The sequence below is a fragment of the Microcaecilia unicolor genome, chromosome 8, assembly GCF_901765095.1.
Source record: "Microcaecilia unicolor chromosome 8, aMicUni1.1, whole genome shotgun sequence".
Classification (NCBI taxonomy): Eukaryota; Metazoa; Chordata; class Amphibia; order Gymnophiona; family Siphonopidae; genus Microcaecilia; species Microcaecilia unicolor.
Window position 1 is genome coordinate 35,091,056 of NC_044038.1, and position 22,215 is coordinate 35,113,270.

The 22,215-nt window shown below is 44.5% G+C and overlaps 1 protein-coding gene across 1 annotated transcript in view; it reads left to right on the plus strand.

Moving 5' to 3' along the window:
* The window catches only part of SHISA9 (shisa family member 9), a 474,001-nt gene extending 452,093 nt beyond the window's left edge, over nt 1–21,908 (plus strand). The window contains exon 4 of the mRNA XM_030212237.1: nt 21,210–21,908. Within this exon, the coding sequence (XP_030068097.1) occupies nt 21,210–21,574 (365 nt within the window). The 3' untranslated portion in view covers nt 21,575–21,908. The remainder of the gene's footprint in view (nt 1–21,209) is intronic.
* Nucleotides 21,909–22,215: the final 307 nt, after the last annotated feature.

Genomic DNA, 22,215 nt, shown 5'->3' on the forward strand with positions numbered 1-22,215 from the left:
AATATTAATGTGCTAACAGAATTACTAACACTTTTATTGCCCACACCGTCTCCTACCAAGGGGGCCAGTCCAGGAGGAAATGCGGAAGGAGGAGCGGTCGACTTCAAACGGGACTCCTCCAGAAGGTGGGAGGCTATGATACCAGCTGCACTTTTCCCATTGGCTGCACCATGCACCTGGGTAGCTCATGTCATCTGCCTCACTTTCGTGAGCTACACTTATCACGCTCTAGAGTCTTTTCACTCTGGGATTTTCTACAAAATTTATATTAGCTTCGGAGTCGGGCCCAGCAGTGATACTTGGAGTGGAGGATAGTTTGAACTTCGTGGGTGTGGCTTGGATCTCTATCAGGGAGAGAAAACTAACAACTTATAGCAGCAGCTTCAGAGAGCATTTTCCATCTCACAGATAGGCTGCAGAGAATACCTTCTCCTGCTTTAGACTTAGTCCCGCCCACCCTACCCCTCTACCCCCCCACCCCTAGAGTGACCTGTCTTATATAACCTCCCTATCAACCCACTCATTACTTTTACCTCACCCATTTCTATTCTTCTATCACCTTCTCCCACTACTCCAACCAGAGTTACACCTGATCACACTGACCACCCTTCAACATCGTCAGTCCTTCTGTGACTGTTCTCTTGTGCTTGACTGCTTAAATATTTTAAATTTAAATGCTTTACTTTTTGTCTATTAGATTGTAAGCTCTTTGAGCAGGGACTGTCTTTCTTCTGTGTTTGTACATCGCTGCATACACTTTGTAGCGCTCTAGAAATGTTAAATAGTAGTAGTAGTAGGAGCAAGCAACACTTAGCAACAAAATTGCCTCCGCCGGCCATTAATTTTGAAAGTGCCTTGTGTGGTGCTGAACCGGCGGTGGCATATAGAAATCTAGCCTTCGTTGTGTTCTAGGTTGGGCCCCAAAATAATGGGGGTGCTCAAGCACCCAGGGAGTCGTCGCCTATGACTCCCTTTCCTATAGACCCTCTGGTGATCCAGAGGTTGTAAGGCAGGAGTGGGATCCCCAGTTCTTGTCCCTGCTGGCACTGGGTTCAAAATGGTGCTCATGACCCCTAGTGGTAGTCATGTGCTACTAATGCTAAGAGTTAGGCTGGTGTATGAGGAATTTAGCAAGATAAATTAGAAGAAAATCTGGTTTGCAAGAATATATTTTATTTCAAAGTAATGTTGAAGAGAAATGAACATCTTCCATATAAGCTGCAGGTGAGGTTATGAATTTTGTGCAAGTGTTCTCTGTTTTGACTTGTGCGTTGTTGAAATATTTTGGGCTTTTAGAAGGGAATGAAAATTATCCCTACCACATCAAATTACCATGTAGTTGCTCTTATCATGTGGGAAAAAAATACAGTACTATAGTTGCAAAATAATATTCTCATAGCCTTCCTTTGTCAAATTATGTACCAGTAAAAATATAGGCGAGCAGCAGCTAGGAAAACGCTAGACGTTTTACATAATGATAAGTTACAATGACAAGGTACTTCAAGCCATCACTTTTATGTAAAAGGATATTGACAGTACTAATATTTAGCCCACTAAGAATGCATAACGAATTTCACATTAAATATTGCCATATAAGTACCATCACATGAAATGGAAGACATGGTGAGGATCTGTATGTGATTTCTCATGGCCTATGCCGCCACTACTTGCCTATTATTTTTTTCCAACTGCCCTCTGACCATGGTCAAATAAATTTTACATTCGCCTCGTTGTTCTATAATGGGTCATCCAAAGCAGTGTTTCCCAAGTCCAGTCCTGCAGTACCCTTTGCCAGTCAGGTTTTCAGGATATCCACAATGAGAATGCATGAACTTGATTTGCATACACGGCCTCCATTATATGCAAATCTCTTTCTTGCATATTCATTGTGGATATCCTGAAAACCTGACTGGCAAGTGGTACTCCAGGACTGGACTTGGGAAACACTGCTCTAAGGTTAGTCATCGATTGCACACATAAGTTATGGAATATTAGCAGCTACACATGTAGTAGTGTGCACAAATGCTAGCCTTGCACTCTGCTGCATTCTATAAATAGGTATGTTAATGCAAGGAGAGTACAAGTGGGTGGGGCTTGAGTGGAGAATAGGCAGGTCCCGCATTTACATGCATAACTTACAGAATGCTGTAAGTCAGTGGCTTACCAAGGGCAGTGGGGTACACGCCGCTGGGGGGATGTCGGCTCTGCTGGTTCCCTGCTCCCTCTGCCCGGGAACAGGTTACTTCCTGTTCCGGGACAGAGGGAGCAGGGAACCAGCGGAACCGACACCCCCCCCAGCGGCATGCACACGGCAGGCAAGAATGCACTCGGGGGAGGGCTTGGGTGATGCACCGAGGGGGGGGGGTTGATGCACCGAGGGGGGGGGGGGGTTGATGTTCTAAGAGGGATGTCATGCTGCACCTGGGGGGGTGCGCAGCGGCGAACCACCCCGGGTGGCAGCTGCCCTCGCTACGCCACTGCCTAGGGGGGCTGACACCCGGGGCGGATCTCCAATGCGCCCCACCCCCCGGGTGCAGCACGGACACCCCCATGAAGGAACCCCCCCCCTGGGTGCACGCCACTGGGGGGGGTGCGCGTGCGCCTGTCCTCCATTGTTCCATGCTTCTTCTCTGCCCCGGAACAGGAAGTAACCTGTTCCGGTGCAGAGAAGCATGGAACAACGGAGGACAGGCACGCGTGGCACCCCTCCCAGCGGCATGCACCCGGGGCAGACCGCACCTACCGCCCCCCCCCCCCCTAGGAACGCCACTGAAAACTATTACAATTCAGAAATGTTTACAGACCTTGCAGAACACTGAAGCCAGGATCCTATGTCGAGCACAACATCACAGTCATTTTACTTCCCTTCTCAGGCACTTACATTCGTTTCCAATAGATTCTAGAATTAAATTTAAAAGTTTGACTCTTACACATAAAACATACTACAGTAACAAATCAGATTATCTATCCTCTTTGATTGTTCCGTATACTCCATCACGTACCCTCCGTTCTCTTACTGACAACAGACTTGCTTTACCTCACCTATGTAAAGCCAGATGGGAGTCGACCAGATCGGCTGCTTTTTATTTTCTGGCTCCTGATTGTGGAACTTTCTGTCCCAGTATCTCAGATTAGAGAAATCATATATTACTTTTAGAGCTGCCCTGAAAACTCACCTGTTTCAGATAGCTTTTGAGAATTATTGGGCCCTTCACTTTGGAGACCTCCAGTCTAGAGAACACTTGAGGATTGTTGTGTGAATGATTTTATTACATTGGTTAACATTTCTTGTATGTATGTGTCTTTTCTATCAATTTTTATGGCGTTCTGTTTCTTAATATTTTGATTATTTTAAATGTTAAACTCTGTAAACCCCTTAGACTTGTACTCGAAAGAGGCATATCAAGTGAATAAACAATATCAGGTTTAACTTTGGCCGGTCAGACTTTAACCACCCAAGCCGATATTCAGCACTGACCGGTTAAGGTCAGACCAGCCAAACTTGGTTGGTCTGACTTTAAAAATCAGCAGATAGCCAGTTATATTGCCTGATATAATCGGTTATCTGCTAGTTGCTAACTGGCAATCTTCAGTGATACATGGCTGGTCACATGCAGCTGAATATCAGGGGAAAATGTAGTAGAAACTTGTAAAAAGGACTCGACACAAGTTGTGTTTCGGCACAACTGCCTTCCTCAGGAGCCCATAAACCATACAGTATTATAATGATAAGTAGAAGTGGAGAGCTGTGTCAGATAACAAAATCATGATGGTCACCTCATGCTTCTTGAGCCAGGACTTGAGGCTCTTCATATTCACACACTAACTTTTTCAGCTCTCCACTTCTATACATCATTATAATACTGCACGGTTTATGGACTCCGGAGGAAGGCAGTTGTGCCGAAACGTGATTCATGGCAAGTCCTTTTTACAAGTTTCTGCAATAAAGAGCTGCTACATTTGGACTATTTGCTCATTTGTCTGGTATTTCCCACTGTGTAGTGTTAACTATACATAATGAAAAGTCATACACCTGGGTAAATGGCTAGTTGAAAATTACCCATCCTCCCTATGGGTAACAGTACATATTGACGGTTCTTTTAGCTGTCTGTCAGGATCTGTTGTTTTGCTTTGATTGCTTTTTGTCATTCCCTAGAAGCTGCTGCCGACAGTCCCCTAATTTGCCTAATAGTTAAGCTGTCCCTGATGATAAGGGACATAGCTATGACCAGTCTTACGCCAAGCCCTTGCCTGGTATTGTACCATTATCTCTAGGTATCAGGAAAACTAATAGGCATATGAAATAAGGCATATTCAGCCCCTACAGAATAAGCTTGCATTTGACTTTTATCACTATGAAATACTATATAATCAGGTAAGAACAATTTCACTTGGTCATTTCAGTGTTTTGAGAATCTTAATCTTTATACATAGAGTGGAATCTTCTGAAATAGTAACCTTCTAGAATCATCTTGAAAAGGTGAGGCCCAAATTGATGTGAATGCAGTCACGCCATCCATCTGTTTTCTAAGGTCATTTGAAGATGCCCTAAGTTTTTATTCTTAAACTTATTTCCCAAGTCAATTGCTTTTCCTTTTAAATTTATCTTCAGTCAATTCACCTAGTGCAACAATGATTTACTGCCCTTGAAAACTGAAAGGTACATGGACTATCGCTCTATATTTTGAGAGAGTGTCAAGATGTGTTGTCTGCAAATGATAACTTACTGTTTTTGACTACATTGGCTCCCACTAAAAGAACAAATTGTGTTCAGAGTTTGCACCCTGGTCCACAAAATCGTTCATGTTGAAGCCCCGATCTATATGTTACGGCTTAATGCAATACCGCTTGTAATTTTCTATCCGGAAATAGTGATCACCACTACAGCATAATGTAAGCCACATTGAGCCTGCAACTTGGTGGGAAAATGTGGTATACAAATCCAACAAATAATCAAACATATAAATGGCAAGTGACCGACTCACCTGCAAATGCGCAGTAGAGACTTCCCTCTGTCCCGCCCTCGCGTCAAGATGTGTTGACGTCAGAGGGCAGATCAGAGAGGGAAACGGAGTCGGACTGTCAGACACTGCCGCTGGAGCCTGGAAACGAACATCACGCGCACCAACCTCCACTCTCCCCCATCCCCCTCCGTATCGGGCCCCCTGCACTGACCTGACAGCGCCTCTCACCTCCGTGTGGAAGCGCTGCAGGCAGCAGCAGAGCGATCTGCTGCTGCCTGCAGCGCTTTCACATGGAGGTGAGAGGCGCTGTCAGGTGAGTGCAGGGGGCCCGGCACGGAGGAGGGAGGGAGCGCTGGCGAGGAGGGTAACTGGAAATCTCGCCCATTTTAACGGGCTTAACGGCTAGTAATAATAATAAAATACTAGGGCCTAATTCACTAAGGATTTTCTCTCACTTTGTGTCTGGGGGGGGAGGGGAAGCCTAGTAAATATAGCCCTAAGTTTGACGCAGACTCCTGATCTTTACCAAATACATTGAAACACAAGGTTCAGACGCTTCAGTTCTTTATCATTATGACCCTTGTAAACTTTCTTTTCAACTGTATTTTCTACAAATAACAATTATTTAAAAATGATTTGCCAAAGTACAATAGGTGAGTCCCCAAAACAAGTGGGGCCAGATTTAAGCTTTAGTGGGGGGAAAAATCAAGGAATAAAAATATTGACAAACCTAGAAAGTCAGTTTGCTTATACAGTTGGAATTGACACATCTGTTGCCCAAAGGTTTGATTTCCTGCATCAGCTGGATGAGAAAAAAAAATATGCAGAATAAAAATTACCTACGCAAAATGGAGATGGTACATTTTGTTTTGTTTCTTAAAAGTAATGTGTTCATATATAACCTATTTCTGTCATGATAGAAGCTACAAACAGAAGCACACGTATTCTATAACATACGCGTCACATGCAGCTCCAAAAGGGGTGTGGCCAAGGGAGGGCCATGGGTGGGTCAAGGGCATTCCCAGGATTTAGGTGTGATGTTATAGAATACTTCCATTTCTGCGCCTAACAGACATTAGTTAAGCGATTTACATCAGCCTTTGGCAAAGCATAAACGCTTGTGGCTAAAGTTAGGGGCGAAACTAACTTAAGCTAGTATTCTAAAAGACAGTTCCACGTGGAACTTCCATTATAGAATTCATGCGCAACACGCATCATATCAGCACCTCTCTTTGGGTGCAATTTACAGAATGCAGCCCAAAAGTACATCTGCCCCCAGATTCCATATATGGCGCCCATAATTGCACGCCCAAATTTGGGTCAGAGGGGTATCCTAGTGTAAATGCAGTAGTCTGTAGACCAAAGAGCAGAAGTTCAAATCCCACTGTAACTTATCTTTGTGTATGAAAGAGGAACAAGACTTGGATGTGATTTGTATGCGATGATCTTAAGGTGGCCAAACAGGTAGAAATGGCGACGGCGAAAGCTAGAAAGATGTTTGGATGCATAGGGAGAAGAATGACCATTAGAAGTGATAAAGCCCTTGTATAAGACTCTAGTGAGACCTCATTTAGAATATTGTGTACATTCTGGAGGCCGCACCTTCAGAAAGAGATGAACAGGATGGGGTCGGTCCAGAGGGCGGCCACTAAAATAGTCAGTGGTCTTCATCATAAAGCGTATGGGGGCAGATTTAAAGATCTCAATATGTATACTTCGGAAGAAAGACAAGAGAGGGGAGATATGATACAGATGTAATACCTATGTGGCATAAATTCACAGGAGGCGAGTCTCTTTCAATTGAAAGGAAGCTCTGGAACGAGGGAGCATAGGATGAAGGTGAAAAAGGATAGACTCAGAAGTAACTTGAGAAAATACTTCTTCAAAGAAAGGGTGGTGAATTCAAGTAACAGTTTCCTGGTGGAGGTGGTGTAGATGAAAACAGTATCTGAATTCAAGAAAGCTTGGGACAAGTATATAGGATCTCTAAGGGACTGATAGGGAGAATAGATGATTTGGATGGGCAGACTGGATAGGTCATATGGTCTTTATCTGCCAGGAGCCATTTCTGACTGGTTAAATCGCTTTTAATATCGACCCTATAATTTTCGCAGGAATACACCTATGATTTTTGAACCACCCCTACCATGGCCATTACACACCCCGTTTGAATCTCTGCATCTTGCAGCATTTACATATTCAAATTGTAACACTAAAACTGGCATTTTCACATATGTGAATTGAGAACAAAAAAGTAGGGTGTCTGATGATACTTCAGACCATAGGCAAAGAGATGTGGAGTCCAATGTAGTTGTAAAAAGATTTATTGTAGTCAAAAATACTTCTGAGACTTGACACTGTGCTGTGTTTCGGCATTTACTTGACTGCTTTCCGCAGAGATTAGACTGCACTCTACAGTGCAGTTTATTTGTCAGCAGGCTCTAGATAAGGTGCCCTTATCCAGAGCCAATAGTATTTTGCTTTACACTCCACAGTTGGAACACTTTTCCCCTACAGACTCCTGACATAGACAGAAACGCCGAAATATGGCACTGTGTCGAGTCTCAGAAGTGTTTTTGACTACAATAAATATTTTTACTACTACATTGGACTGCTCATCTTTGTTGTTTGAAGTACCATCTGACACCCTACTTTTTTGTTCTCAATTGTGACTTGTCGTGGTGGTGTCGTTGTTCCTCCTCCTTTTTTGGTGGTGTTCCTATTTCCACATGTGAACCTTTTAGACACTTAAGTGCCATGCAAAGGTTTTAAAATCTTCTAACTACACACACACATCCAGACAAGACTTCTCTCCAGGCTCCAGCAACCAACTTTAAAAGAAAAGACTTCTACAGCAGAGAGGATTTTCCCCTGCATTACTTCAGCTACCATCTTCTATCAAAGACTGTTGCTGCAAGACCCATATCCTGAAAAAACTTCAGACTGCCCAAAATACAGCAGCAAGACTCATTTTTGGCAAACCACGATTTGAATGTGCAACACCTCTTTGACAAAAACTTCACTGGCTCCCTATCCGAGAACGAATCAACTTCAAGGTCCACACATTAATCCACAAGATTATCCACGGTGAATCTCCAGACTATATGCTCAATCTGATTGACCTTTCCACCAGAAACATGTCTGAAACAGTGGCGTAGCTACGTGGGGCCTGAGGGGGCTGGGGCCCCCGCAGATTCACCCCAGGACCCCCCTCCCGGCGAACCCGCCCCCGCCGCCACCTACCTTTACTTTTGCTGGCGGGGAATCCCACTCCCCGCCAGCCGACGTCTTCTCAGTCCTGCCTGCTCTTCAATTTGTTTGCTGACGTCCTGCACGTAATTGTACGTGCAGGACGTCAGACTCAGAGAACTCAGAGGGGGGTCGGCAATGTCGGCGGTGGGGGGCGGTGCCGGGGGGAGGGCTAAAATGTGCCCCCTCCCCCCGGGCTCTGGACCCCTCCCCCACGGAAGGCTGGCTACGCCCCTGGTCTGAAACCTCGCAAATTTACCTCAATCTACATGACCCCAATTGCAAAGGGCTCAAGTACAAAACCTACTATGGATCCAACTTCTCCTTCTTAGGCAACCAACTCTGGAATGCCCTCCCCAGGCCTATCCGATCAATCAGGAACTATCTACCCTTCCAGAAATCACTAAAAACCAATCTGTTCAAGCAAGCCTACCCAAATGAACCAAACTAATCCTATGAACCCATTTACCCAACACTTGCACATCTCTACCCACCTATATCTTTTATTATTCTGCTATACTTAATTTATATTTTCCCTATCAAGTTTCACTATCAATAATCTGTAATCCCTATTACTATGTAAGCCGCATTGAACCTGCTTTAAGTGGGAAAGCGCAGGGTATAAATGTAATAATAAATTGTTTAAGGATTCATAGGTGTTGGTATCTATCATGGAATGATAGAAAACTGGTCTGGGCCTCTGGACATGTTTATGACTTAAGACCTATAATTTACTTGAAGCAATGATTACCATGTTCTACGTACAAAGTTTTAAGAAGCAATTAGGTGTCTTTTGCATTATTTAACATGCTCTGGAGTTACTAACCAATTATTTTACAGTTCCTGAAAAAAAAAGCCAGTAAAAAAGTAATGGGAAGGAGGGGTGAGGCTTTTTCAATTTTTATTTTAGGTCTCTATACAACAGTAAAGGCATCTTTTGCAAAAATTAGTCTCTAGAGTTACATATATGTCTGCTCTATGGCTTCTTGGCTACATTTGCTTAGTTTACTAACGAAATGCCCCATTTCATATTCATAACTATTTAAATGCAGAAATAGCTCTTGAAACTTTATTTTAATAATTCATGGTCTTCAACACCTTGTCGAGAAATGTCATGAATTGAGAGAGTTTCAAATACTAAGGTTAATTCGGTACTGGACATTTAAAAAATGTGTTTGTAAGGACTTTTAAAAGAATATTTAAAACATGTATGAAGACAGATATAGAAGGTGACAGCATGGCTGTACATGCTTCCAGCAGTGGCCAATCCAGGTCAAAAGTACATGACAGAGTTTCAAATAGTAGCAAGGTTCCATGCTATAAATCCTAGGGACAGTAGTGGCTTTCCCCATTTCTAAGTCTATAGCAGATTATGGGCTTTTCCTTCAGGAACTTGTACAAATCTTTTATAAACCAAGATACACTAACCACTGTAACCACATTCTCTGGGAACAAGTTCCAGAGCTTAGCTATTCTTTGAGTGAAAAAAAAATATTTCCTCCTATTTGTTTTAAAAGTATTACAATATAAATTCATTGAGAGTCCCCTAGTTTTATTATTTTTTGAAAGAATAAACGATTGATTCACCTTTACCTGTTCTACACCACTCAGGATCTTGTAGACCTAGAGACATAATAAGTGATGGCAGGTAAAGATCTGAATGGTCCATCCAGTCTGCCCAATAGTCACATTCGTTATCAATTCATGGTTAATTCAACAATTTGCTAAATAGATACTTTTGTTCTGTTTTTACTAAAGAAAATCCTGGGGAAGGACCAAGAGGGAATGGCAAAAGTACACCTGAAAACGAAGTGGATAGAGCGCCGTTCACGGAAGAGAGTGTGTATGAACAACTTGGAAAGCTAAAGGTGGACAAAGCCATGGGGCCGGACGGGATCCACCCCAGAATACTGAGGGAACTCAGAGAGGTTCTGGCGGGTCCTCTTAAAGATTTGTTTAATAAATCCTTGGAGACGGGAGAGGTTCTGAGGGATTGGAGAATGGCGGAGGTGGTCCCTCTTCACAAAAGTGGTGATAGGGAAGAAGCTGGAAACTACAGGCCGGTAAGCCTCACTTCGGTTATTGGAAAAGTAATGGAAGCCATGCTGAAGGAAAGGATAGTGAATTTCCTGGAAGCCAATAAGTTGCAAGATCCGAGACAACATGGTTTCACCAAAGGGAAGTCGTGCCAAACGAATCTCATTGAATTCTTTGACTGGGTGACGGGAGAATTAAATCAAGGACATGCTATGGACGTCATCTACTTAGATTTCAGCAAGGCTTTTGACACGGTTCCCCACAGGAGGCTCTTGAATAAACTAGAATGGCTGAAGATAGGACCCGAAGTGGTGAACTGGATTAGGAACTGGTTCACGGGCAGACGCTAGAGGGTGGTAGTGAATGGAGTTCGCTCGGAGGAGGGAAAGGTGAGTAGTGGAGTGCCTCAGGGATCGGTGCTGGGGCCCATTCTGTTCAATATATTTGTGAGTGACATTGCCGAAGGGTTACAAGGTAAAGTTTGCCTTTTTGCGGATGACACCAAGATTTGCAACAGAGTGGACACCCCGGAGGGAGTGGAAAACATGAAAAAAGATCTGAAGAAGCTGGAAAAATGGTCTAACGTTTGGCAATTAAAATTAAATGCGAAGAAATGCAAAGTGATGCACTTAGGGAGTAGAAATCCAAGGGAGGCGTATGTGTTAGGTGGGGAGAGCCTGATAGACATGGACGGGGAGAGGGATCTTGGGGTGATAGTATCTGAGGACCTGAAGGCGATGAAACAGTGCGACAAGGCGGTGGCCGTAGCGAGAAGGTTGCTAGGCTGTATAGAGAGAGGTGTGACCAGCAGAAAAAAGGAGGTTTTAATGCCCCTGTATAAGACATTGGTGAGGCCCCACCTGGAGTATTGTGTTCAGTTTTGGAGGCCGTACCTTGCGAAGGAAGTTAAAAAAATGGAAGCGGTGCAAAGAAAAGCTACGAGGATGGTATGGGAGTTGCGTTCCAAGACGTATGAAGAGAGACTTGCTGACCTGAACATGTATACTCTGGAGGAAAGGAGGAACAGGGATGATATGATACAGACATTCAAATATTTGAAAGGTATTAATCCGCAAACGAATCTTTTCCGGAGATGGGAAGGCGGTAGAACGAGAGGACATGAAATGAGATTGAAGGGGGGCAGACTCAGGAAAGATGTCAGGAAGTATTTCTTCACGGAGAGGGTGGTGAACGCTTGGAATGCCCTCCCGCGGGAGGTGGTGGAGATGAAAACGGTAACGGAATTCAAACATGCGTGGGACAGGCATAAAGGAATCCTGTGCAGAAGGAATGGATCCACAGAAGCTTAGCTGAAATTGGGTGGCGGGGGGAAGAGGGGTTGGTGGTTGAGAGGCTAGGATGGGGGAGGGCAGACTTATACGGGGTCTGTGCCGGAGCCGGTGATGGGAGGCAGGACTGGTGGTTGGGAGGCGGGAAATACTGCTGCACAGACTTATACGGTCTGTGCCCTGAAAAAGACAGGTACAAATCAAGGTAAGGTATACACATATGAGTTTATTGTGGGCAGACTAGATGGACCGTGCAGGTCTTTTTCTGCCGTCATCTACTATGTTACTATGTATCGGTCTTGTCATTTGCAGGACACAGAGCATAAAAGTCTGCCTGGCACTGTCCTCACATTCCAAATTATTTATTTTTGTTACATTTGTACCCTGTGCTTTCCCACTCATGGCAGGCTCAATGTGGCTTACATATTGTATACAGGCACTTATTTGTACCTGGGGCAATGGAGGGTTAAGTGACTTGCCCAGAGTCACAAGGAGCTGCCTGTGCCTGAAGTGGGAATTGACCTCAGTTCCTCAGTACCAAAGTCCACCACCCTAACCACTAGGCCACTCCTCCACTGGAGTTTCTGTCGAAGCCCTCTCCACCCTATCATAAACTGGATTGCTATATGCAGGACTCAGACCGTACGAGCCAGCCCAGCACCAGCCTTTGTTGATGCAGCCAGAGTGGTCACCTAAGCACCACTTGACATGCAAACACATATGCAACCATTTAAGTTTTGATTTTTATACCATTCATTTTCTAATTAGAGCTCCTCTGTGTTCATCCCATGCCTTTTTGAATTCAACCACCATCTTCTTCTCCACCCCCTCCCCCAGGAGGACATTCCAGGCATCAGTACTCTCTCCGTGAAAAAGAATTTCCTGATATTACTCCTAAGTCTACCACCCCGCAACCTCAATTCATGTCTTCTAGTTTTACCATTTCAAGTATTTAAACATCTGTATTATATCTCCCCTGACCCTCCTCTCCTCTTGGGTTTACATATTCAGGTCTTCCAGTCTCTTCTCATACATCTTTTGGCGCAAGCCCCATACCATTTTTGTCACCTTCCTCTGGACCGCTTCAAGTCTTCTTACATCTTTAGCAAGATATGGCCTCCAAAACTGATCACAGTACTCCATGCAGAACCTCACCAATGACTTGTACAAGGGGCATCAACACCTCCTTTCTTCTGCTGGTTATGCCTCTCTCTATACAGCCTTGCAACCTTATGGCTACAGCCACCTCCTTGTCACAGTTTCGTTACCTTCAGATCTTCTATCATATCCTCCCTCAGCCCTAACCTCTTAAGCATTTCCCCCTCATATGAGAGGAGTTACATGCCCTTAATCATTTTGGTTGCCCATAAGTTCGTAAGTGGAGTTACATAAAACTGTACCATTATTTCATAAAAGGTGCTACAAGATCCACACAGTTTATAAAACATGCATTTCTCTGAGTCACTAAAGTATGTGTATAATGGCAAATGTGCGTGCCTACAGAATGTGTGCAAAAATCTTATGTGACTATATTCCATGTGAAATTCACATTCTTTTGCTTATGGGTGAAGACATCAACAAAATGGCCTAAACCCTACCTGCAATGGGCTTATACCTAGTTCCTAGTGGAGCTTATTGTCTGCCTGGGGTAGTGGCTATTCATTATCTCTGAAGTGTGGAGGAAATAGAACCACATAAGCCAGGCCTGGCAGGCTCATATCAGCAACTTCAACAGGAGAGACTTATCCATAGGGGAGGTAAGAGCTGCGCATTGGTTGAATGGAGCCACAAGGAGAAGGTGGTTGAGAGAGGCACAGTGGGCGAATGGGTATCATTTTCTGTCCAAGATGCTGCCATACTAAGAGAGAAAATAAAAATGCTGTCCTGGATGTGGATAAATTTGACAGGTCATACTCGATATGCCATGTTGAAAGTGCTTTTACCAGTGGGGACAAAAAGACAGGCCAGATTGGATGAGCAAGGTGATTGTTTGCATCCATTATGGCCTGGGTGACTATATAAATCAGCTAAGGGAAAGGTTGTAGGTGCATCTATAATGGTCTGAAGGAAAGTGTTTCAGGCACAAAGGGTTACAAGGTGACAGAAGGCACAAACAAACTAAAGAGTAAATATCCATTCAAAGAAGGAATTCAGATGGAAATGTGGTGTGCTGCTCTGCAACAGGGGTGGACTGACATGGATCTGGACCCCCCGGGCAATAAGAGGGTCCTGGGCTCCCCCCTCCACCTTGGTTCCCATATCCCTCTCCCTCCATCCCTGGGTCCCACATCTTTCACCCCCTCCTCCGTCCCCAGATCCAGCACTCTCCCTTGCCCCCCCCCCCTTTACCTTATAAAAGTCCCTTTCTCCATACAAGGCCCTGACTGTCTTCTGCTAACCGCAACCTCTCTACTGTGGCCCACCCTTGCAGAAGCAAGAAGTTACATCAGAAAAGGGTGGACTGCGGCACAGAGAAGGTTCAGTAGCAAACAGCCGAAGCCCTGTATGGAGAAAGGACTTTTGAGGTAAACCGGGGGATGCAGGTGAGAGAGGAGGAGTGCTGGACTCAGGGACAGAGGGGAGAAAGATGTCGGACATGTGGAGAGGAGGTACTGGGCCCTACAACTGTACCGGGCCCTCAGGCACAGCTCAGTTGCTCGTATGGTCAGTCTGCCTCTGCTGTGCAACAAGAAGGGAATAGGGCACACTACATGGGCATAATGGTACCTACAAGATCTCATGCAGAACATAACTAAGCTGTGGAATCTTGAGAGCTTAGTCAAGATGACCAACATAAGCAGGATTCAAAAGTGGTTTGGGCAAGTTTCTGATTGAAAAGTCCATAAATATTTTTAACCAAGTAGATTTGGGAAATCCTTAATTTATACCTGGAAATGAGTTATGAGAAACTGATTCGCTTTTTGGGATCTGCTGAATACATGTGACCTGGAATGGCCACAGTTGGAGACAGGATACTGAGGTTCATGGACTTTGGTTTGATGGTATGGGCTTTCCACAAGGGAGAAAAACCCAGGTTTCACCTATTTTCACTTTCACTATTGCCAGTGCTACATTCTATTCTATTCATATTCTATTCTTATCGAAGTCTTGTATACTGCTATAATCCAATTGAATTCAAAGTGACTAACAAATTAAATGGTACTTCAAAAATAATGAAGAAAAAAACAAATATAAAAACAATTAATTTAAATCACTGTTTTTAACATGGAGATAAGAAGGTGCTTGCCTTACATTAAGCAGAAGCTTATTCCATAATCTGACTCCAGAAAAAGGAAAAGAGGCTCGTAAGAGGGATTTAAGCCGAACGTTTTGCAAGGAGGAGAAACCTAGGTTCCAAGTCCTAAGAAAACCTAAGGTCCTACCCATTGAAGGGAAAACCAATAACTCAGTTAGACCCTCAGAACTTAAATCAGATATTGAATTAAAGGTCAAACAAAGCGCCAAGTTAATACGATTCATTCACTGTCAGCCAATGAAAAGCACGATATATGTTAGATACGCCCTACTAATCGACCTGATAGCTGCATTTCACAAATCCCTTTGAAAGAAAACAGTACACAGCGATCATAACTAAAGCAAACTGAATTCTTTGCAGATTGTTTTCATTATTAGGTAAGAGTTATCCAAAGATGATGATGTACGTGAATTTCAAGAGTGAGAGAGAAGGGTCCCTTCTTCAAATGACTCGTGTCTCCAGAGCTCATAAATGAAATTATCTTTGACTAATTCTTATTGTGCTCTAATGAAAGGTATCATCATTTTTTATATGGAATGGAGCACCGTACAATTTCTACCACAGTCACAGCTCATTACTTGTCATAAATCAGTCTTCTGTACACTCGTTTTACACAATCTGCAATCTATGGCATTTATTTGCAACATATTATTAATGAATTACTATAATATATGCTGGCAAGACACCTTTGTAAATAATTATGCTGCCAATTTACTGTTTGCTTTATAAATGAACCTGTTATGGCATTCATTTTATTATTCAAACCTCTCCAAGTCAGTGTGCAAAGAGCTTTCAGAGAGATATAGAATGCTGTACCTTTTTTTTTTTTTAATCAGAGATTTTAGATTCAGCTTATGCCTCTTTTAGTAGTTCAAGGTGAGTTATCTTCGGGTACAGTCCCAAGAGAGCTTTTTGTAAATTTGTAACTGAGGCAATGGAGAGTTAAGCGATTTGCCCAAGATCGCAAGGACCAGAAGTGGGATTTGAACTGGGCTTGTCTGGTTCTTGGCCTGTTGCTTTAACCAGTAGAGGTGTGCAGGCCTAAAAATTCAATTGGTGGTTTTTGTTTGGCTGCTGCTGGCAATATACCTGGATTTTCAATGCCATATGTACAAGGGAAACTGGAGCAAAAGGAGAAATGAAGGGGAACCCTTCATTTCACTGAATTTTCTTTGCCGACCTTTTCCCTTAAAAAAAAGAAAAGGGGGTGGGCCTAACCTCCCTAGGCCCACCCCTTTCCTTCTTATTTCAAAGCAGGGGCGTAGCCACGGGCGGGCCCGGGTGGGCCTGGGCCCACCCAATTTCAGGTCAGGCCCGCCCAGCAGCAAAGTTCCTGACGGCGATTCCAGTCGCAGGCTCTGCTCGCAGTCGCAGCGATTCCCACACGCTGCCTGCCAGTGCTGGCTGCCGCTCAACAATCTCCTTGCGCTACTAAGCGCTAACCCGGAAGTCTCTCCTCTGCAAGGAGATTGTTGAGCGGCAGCCGGCAGGCAGTGTGTGAGAATCGCTGCGACTGCGAGCGGAGCCTGCGAGTAGAATCGCTGTCAGGAACACTGCTGCTGGGCGGGCCTGCAAGGAGGGTGAGATGCTGCAGCTGCACGGGGGGGGGGGGGGGGGGGGAGGGAGGGATGATGGGGGAAGATGTAGCATAGGGGAGGGAAGACGGGGGACACAGCAGCTGCACAGGGGGAAGGGAAGATGGAAAGAAAGATGCTGCACAGGGGGGAGGGAAGATGGAAAGATGAGGCTTGGTTGGTGGGTGAGGGAGATGCACGGGGGGAAAAGGGAGAGATGCAGCAAAGGGGTGGAGGGGTGAGGAAGGGAGAAGTCTTGGCTGTGTATGAGGTGGAGGGGAAGGACACATGCTGCATACAGAGGGGATAGGTGGGGAGGGGGAGAAATGGTAGGCATAGGGGTGGAGAGGAGGGAGAAATGGTGGGTATAGTGGTGGAGGGAGGGCGGAGCAGAGAAAATTTTGTGCCCACCCACTTTGGGCTCAGGCCCACCCAAAACTGGCTGTCTGGCTACGCCACTGTTTCAAAGGAAAAAGGTCAGCGAAGAAAATTCAGTGAAATGAAGGGTTCCCTCAGCAGAGGGCACTGGGACTCACTTATGCTGGGAGGAGGGAAGAATGACAGAAGGGGGTGGAATAATCCAAAAAAAACCCTGGTGGTAATGGCCAATGGGGGAGAGGCTTCGTAGGGAGGAGCAAGAGCATACAAAGACTTGCATTGAAGCAGAAGAGGAGAGAGGGATGAGGGAGCCCATGGAGGTCCAAGGGTATCCCACAACAGAAGAGACTCAAGGCTATGAGGAAGGTGTACCAGATGCCCAAAGCCCAGCGGAGGAGATGACGTTCAATATATTTAACTTCCTATAAAGGTAGCATCACAAGTTTTAAGCAGTGCTTCAGAGAACTGTACTGAGTGAATAACCAATGAAGAAATAAGTTATACCTTTGTTTTTTTTCAAGTTTCATTTTCTGGCGGAGTGGGGTGGGTCCCAATGTAGCATAAGCCTGGTGGAGTGGGAGTAGAGGGTTTGGGGTCTGCCAGTGTTTGAGCCCTAGTCTTACTAGGAGAGAGAGCTTGAACTCCTTTTCTTGTGAATAATTTTTGTTTGTTAAAATAAAAAAAAGACTGAAAAGACTTGCTACCTAATTTTTGGGTTTTTTTTAAAGACTCTGAAGTAAAAACACATTGGGGAAAACACAAGAGTTTTCTTTTTGTTTCTACAAAACTGAATGACTCTGCTTAAAACCTGCCAGGAAACAGGTGTGGAAAGTTAGAGTGATCCTGGTGGGGGAGGAGAGAAGTGACTACAGGAACCTGAACTAATTTGCATATTGCTTTTCCACAATCTTTAATGAAGGGCATGGCTGCTTTCCTTCCTTCACATGGGGAGAAGGAAAGGAGATGAACTAGAAAATTAAAAGCCCTTTTCTCACTGACCAGAAAAGAGAACCAAAGCATTGGTTAGTGAACCACTCACCCTAAAGGAAAAAGGGACTTTCTTGCTTGACTAAGGGAGTGACCAATAGCAGCCCTTCAGGGGTGGGGTTGACGTCGGGGTTGATATAGGGAGTGGGGTTAGTGACGCTGGAAGATGGGGATTGGGTACGGGTGGTTTCGGGCTGGGAAAATTTTTTCCAGCTGGTAACCCTGTAAAAGAGGGTTTTGTAAGTAGTGAATAAATTTCTTGGGGATTTTTCTTTTATTTTCTGGGGAAAAGTTCTAACTTTTTAGTGCTGCCTTTTAGAAGGAGAAGAAGTTGGACAGCTATTTTCTAGAGAAAAAAAAATGTAGCTTCTGATAGTTTTATACTTATGATACAGGGAAGAGTTTGAGAGGCACAGATATTGTTTCCTGATTAGTAGGGCATATATCACTTAGGCCATGTCTGGACATTAGCGTTGAACATCCAGCAATTGGGTATTTCATAAGAACATAAGCGTTACAATATTGGGATAGACTGAAGGTCCATCAAGCCCAGCATCCTGTTTTCCTGAAGTCCATCTTAATAATGGCGTATGGACTTTTCTTTTAGGAAATTATCCAAACCTTTTTAAATCCCACTAAGCTAACTGCTTTTACCTTATTCTCTGGCAATGAATTCCAGAGTTTAATTACACGCTAAGTGAAGAAATATTTTCTCTGATTTGTTTTAAATGTACTTCTTTTGTATCTTCATTGTGTACCCTCTAGTCCTAGTATTTTGGAAAGAGTAAATGAGTGATTCATGTCTACCTGTTCCACTCCACTCATTATTTTATAGACCTCTATCATATCTCCCCTCAGCCGTCTTTTCTCCAAGCTGAACAGCCCTAGCTGCTTTAGCCTTTCCTCATAGGGAAGTCGTCCCATCCCCATTATCAATCACCCTTCTCTGTACCATTTCTAATTCCACTATATCTTTTTTGAGATGCGGTGACCAGAACTGCACACAGTATGCGATATTCAGCACTTAACCACATGATTGAAATAAGACTGTGTTTTATGCGGTCCAATTTGTCCAATTAACTTAAGCAGTTAAGTGTTGAATATTGGCACGTAACTGCATAAGTGCTGACCCCACCCCCCCCAGACCACCCACAAATTGGCCAGTTTTAAGTTTAGCGGTTAGTGCCACTGAATATCAGTGGATAGCGCTACGCAAGCAGTTTAACTGGCCAGAAGCCTCTCCTCGCCGGTCAGATCACTTTGAATATTGATCCCTTTGTGTCAGGGCCGTGTCGATGCGGTAAGCGAGGTAAGCACCGCAGGAGGGCGCCCACCTCTGGAGGGCGCCGCCGCAGTGCTTACCCTCGCCCCGCGCCGCCGAGGCCTTTAAATCTTTTACTTGCAGTCGCAGCAGCGTCTGTGAAAACGGAGCGCTGCCGACGTCTCCCTTCCCTTGCACTCGTTGGTTCCCTCAGTGTCCCGCCTTCTTCTGACGTCAGAAGAAGGCGGACACTGAGGGAACCAAGAGCGCGAAGGGAAGGGAGACGTCGGCAGCGCTCCGCTTTCACAGACGCTGCTGCGACTGCAAGTAAAAGATTTAAAGGTCCCCAGGGCGCGCAGCGATCATCTTCACGGGGGGGAGGGGCGCGCGCCAACTGTTCTTCTGCGGGGGGGGCACCAACTGTTCTTCTGCGGGGGGGGGGGGGGCGCCAACAGTTCGTCTGCGGGGGGGGGGGGGGGGGGGCGGCATAGACCTTTGGCACGGGCCTGCTTTGTGTCGTTTTGTTTCCCTTGCTACTTACAGGAATTTGTAATGTATTCTTTTTTTTTTTCTTGTTTTCGTTACGGGAGAAAATTGTTAATAGTGAGCTCTCTTTCAGGAAGATAGCAGACTTATTGGAAAGACATGCACACTCTTCTGGGAAAGAAGTGCATGATTTGTGAACAGGGCGCAGTATTCATGAAGGCCCCAATATTCAGACCACAGGAGATAGCCGGGCTGTCTCCCATGGTCAACACTAAAACCGGATATTCAATGCCGGTCCTTTTCCGGTGACCGGCATTGAATATCCGGTTTAACTTTGGCTGGTCCGATTTTAACTGGCCACACTGATATTCAGCGCTCTGGCCACTTAAAGTGAGACCGGCCAAAGTTATTTCACCTATTGTGGTGGCCATAAACTTGGCCGCTCTCACTTTAAAAATCTGTGGATAGCCGGTTATATCGCCTGATATAACCGGCTATATTTAAGCTGCTAAGCTTTTTTTACCCGCTGCACTAAAAACCACCCTTGCGTGCGGGGTCCTTTTTCCCGCAGCTTGGTAAAATGACCCCTTAGGGGTTTTATAAGGATAATTTTTAGTCCTATTCTAACTATGTCCTCCTATCACCCTAAATTATATGGATATTATGAGGCCTGGCCAGGGAAATATTCAGCCTATAATAATGTATATAACTTTTTGATATATACAGATATCCCTGGATTCTATATAATGTGCTTAAAATTGTGCATGCAGATAATGGGTACCTGCCCAATTTGTGCAATTTAATTGAGTAATGAGCCAATTAATGCCAACAATTGGGTTCTAACAAATAAATTATTGGTGGTGTTTCACAAGTATTTGGATTTACGCACATATTGCTAAGTGCTATTCTATAAATAGGAGCACTGAAAAGGGGCGTGGCCATGGGAGGGCATGGGCGGTTCAGGAGCATTCACTAAAGATGTGCACAGTATTATAGAATTTGGAGGATCTGTGCCTAATTTGCGTGCGAGGATTTACATCAGATTTCAGTTGGTATAAATTCTCGTGCCCAATAGTTGGACATGGATCCCGGTGATACGCACTATTTTATAAACTGCCTTACCCAGCGCGCTGTTTATAGAATAGCACTCAGTGCATATTTTTTCAGCACCCAAATTTTGGGCATCATTTAGAGAACCTAGGGGCCCTTTTACAAAGCAGCAGTAAGCCCCCACAGATTTACCGTATGCCAATCTGGAGCTCCCACCAGCCCAACGTTGGTACCGGTGGTAGTTCCACCCCCAGCATGCAGCATTTCTGGTGCTAGGGGAAATATTCAAAAAATATTTCCACAGGGGGTTACCTGGCAGTAATCGGGAGGCACCGTGCACTACCTGGTTAGTGTGGAAGCTCTTACCACCACCTCAATGGGCAGTGGTAAGTGCTCCCCCCTCCCCACCCACACGGCCATGTCTTTTTTTCAGCCTTTTTATCCGCTGCAGTAAAAAGGGCCTCAGTGTACAGCAAAAACAGCCCCCACTGCTAGTGAAGGGCCCTTTTTACCGCAGTTTAGTAAAAGGGCACCCTGGTCCATAGTGGATTTATTGACCTGTTTGATTTTAATATTGTTTCTCAAATTCTACATCATTTTTCTTGGCTAACTATTCTTTTATTTTCCTTCTTCCATCTCCCCCCCCCCATACCAATCCCCTCATCCCAATCTAAACAGCTGAAAAGGTCAATGATGACTTCTACTCCAAACGCAGGCACCTTGCAGAATTGGCTGCCAAAGGAAGCCTTCCCCTCCATCCTGTCCGAGTGGAACAAGAGAGATCCTACACTCTGGACAACAGCACCATGAAGCAGAATGGAGAGAAGGCCAAAATCAACAAGGCTCATGCTCACCCACTGGCCTATCCCTCTGGTTACAGAACCTGGGACCCCAACGAACAGTCCCTCCGACGGCAGACCTATGCAAACAAGAAGCACGGCACCTTGCAACCATCCAGTAACCATCTGGCAACTCGCAACCAACACTACATGTCTTCACAGCCATACTTTGTAACCAACAGCAAGACGGAGGTGACTGTTTGAAATGCAAAGACATAAAGGGAGCAAGGCAAAGGAACTTCCTTGAGGATACTCCCTGTGTGTCGTAGACCAGAAGTCCGAGACCATAGGGTGATCGCATCCAGCAATACACTGAAGATTGAATTAAGGAACTTCATTTGTATTTCCCACCCTTTTTGACTTTTTTCTACTAGGAATTAAAATTCATGCTAAAGACGTAGCACAATCAAGAGGACCTTTGAGTTTAAAAAAAGCCAATCATTCTATGTATTCGTTTCTATGTGGAGATACAGAACGGGATATGGTACATTTCTTTGATGAATATTTTTATAGAAAAATAAAATAAAGTCAACAAAAAAGAAAATTAATAATAATTGCTAAATATGCCTGTGAAACACCTAGGGCAATCCACCTTGACTGCAGCCCTGATACATTTTATTTCATACCATCATTGTACTAGTAAATGGAAAAAAAACAAAAAGAACAGATTATTTCTTCTAGACCTATGAAGACTGTTATAAATAAAGCGGAAAAGGGACCTCCTAGCTTGAAGAAATTTCAGAGGAACTGATGAAAACAAAACCTTTTTTTACAAATAAATAAAAAGAACCATCTTTTTCAAATCACATGAAGAGTGCTTGGGAGGGTGAGTAGTATCCACCTTC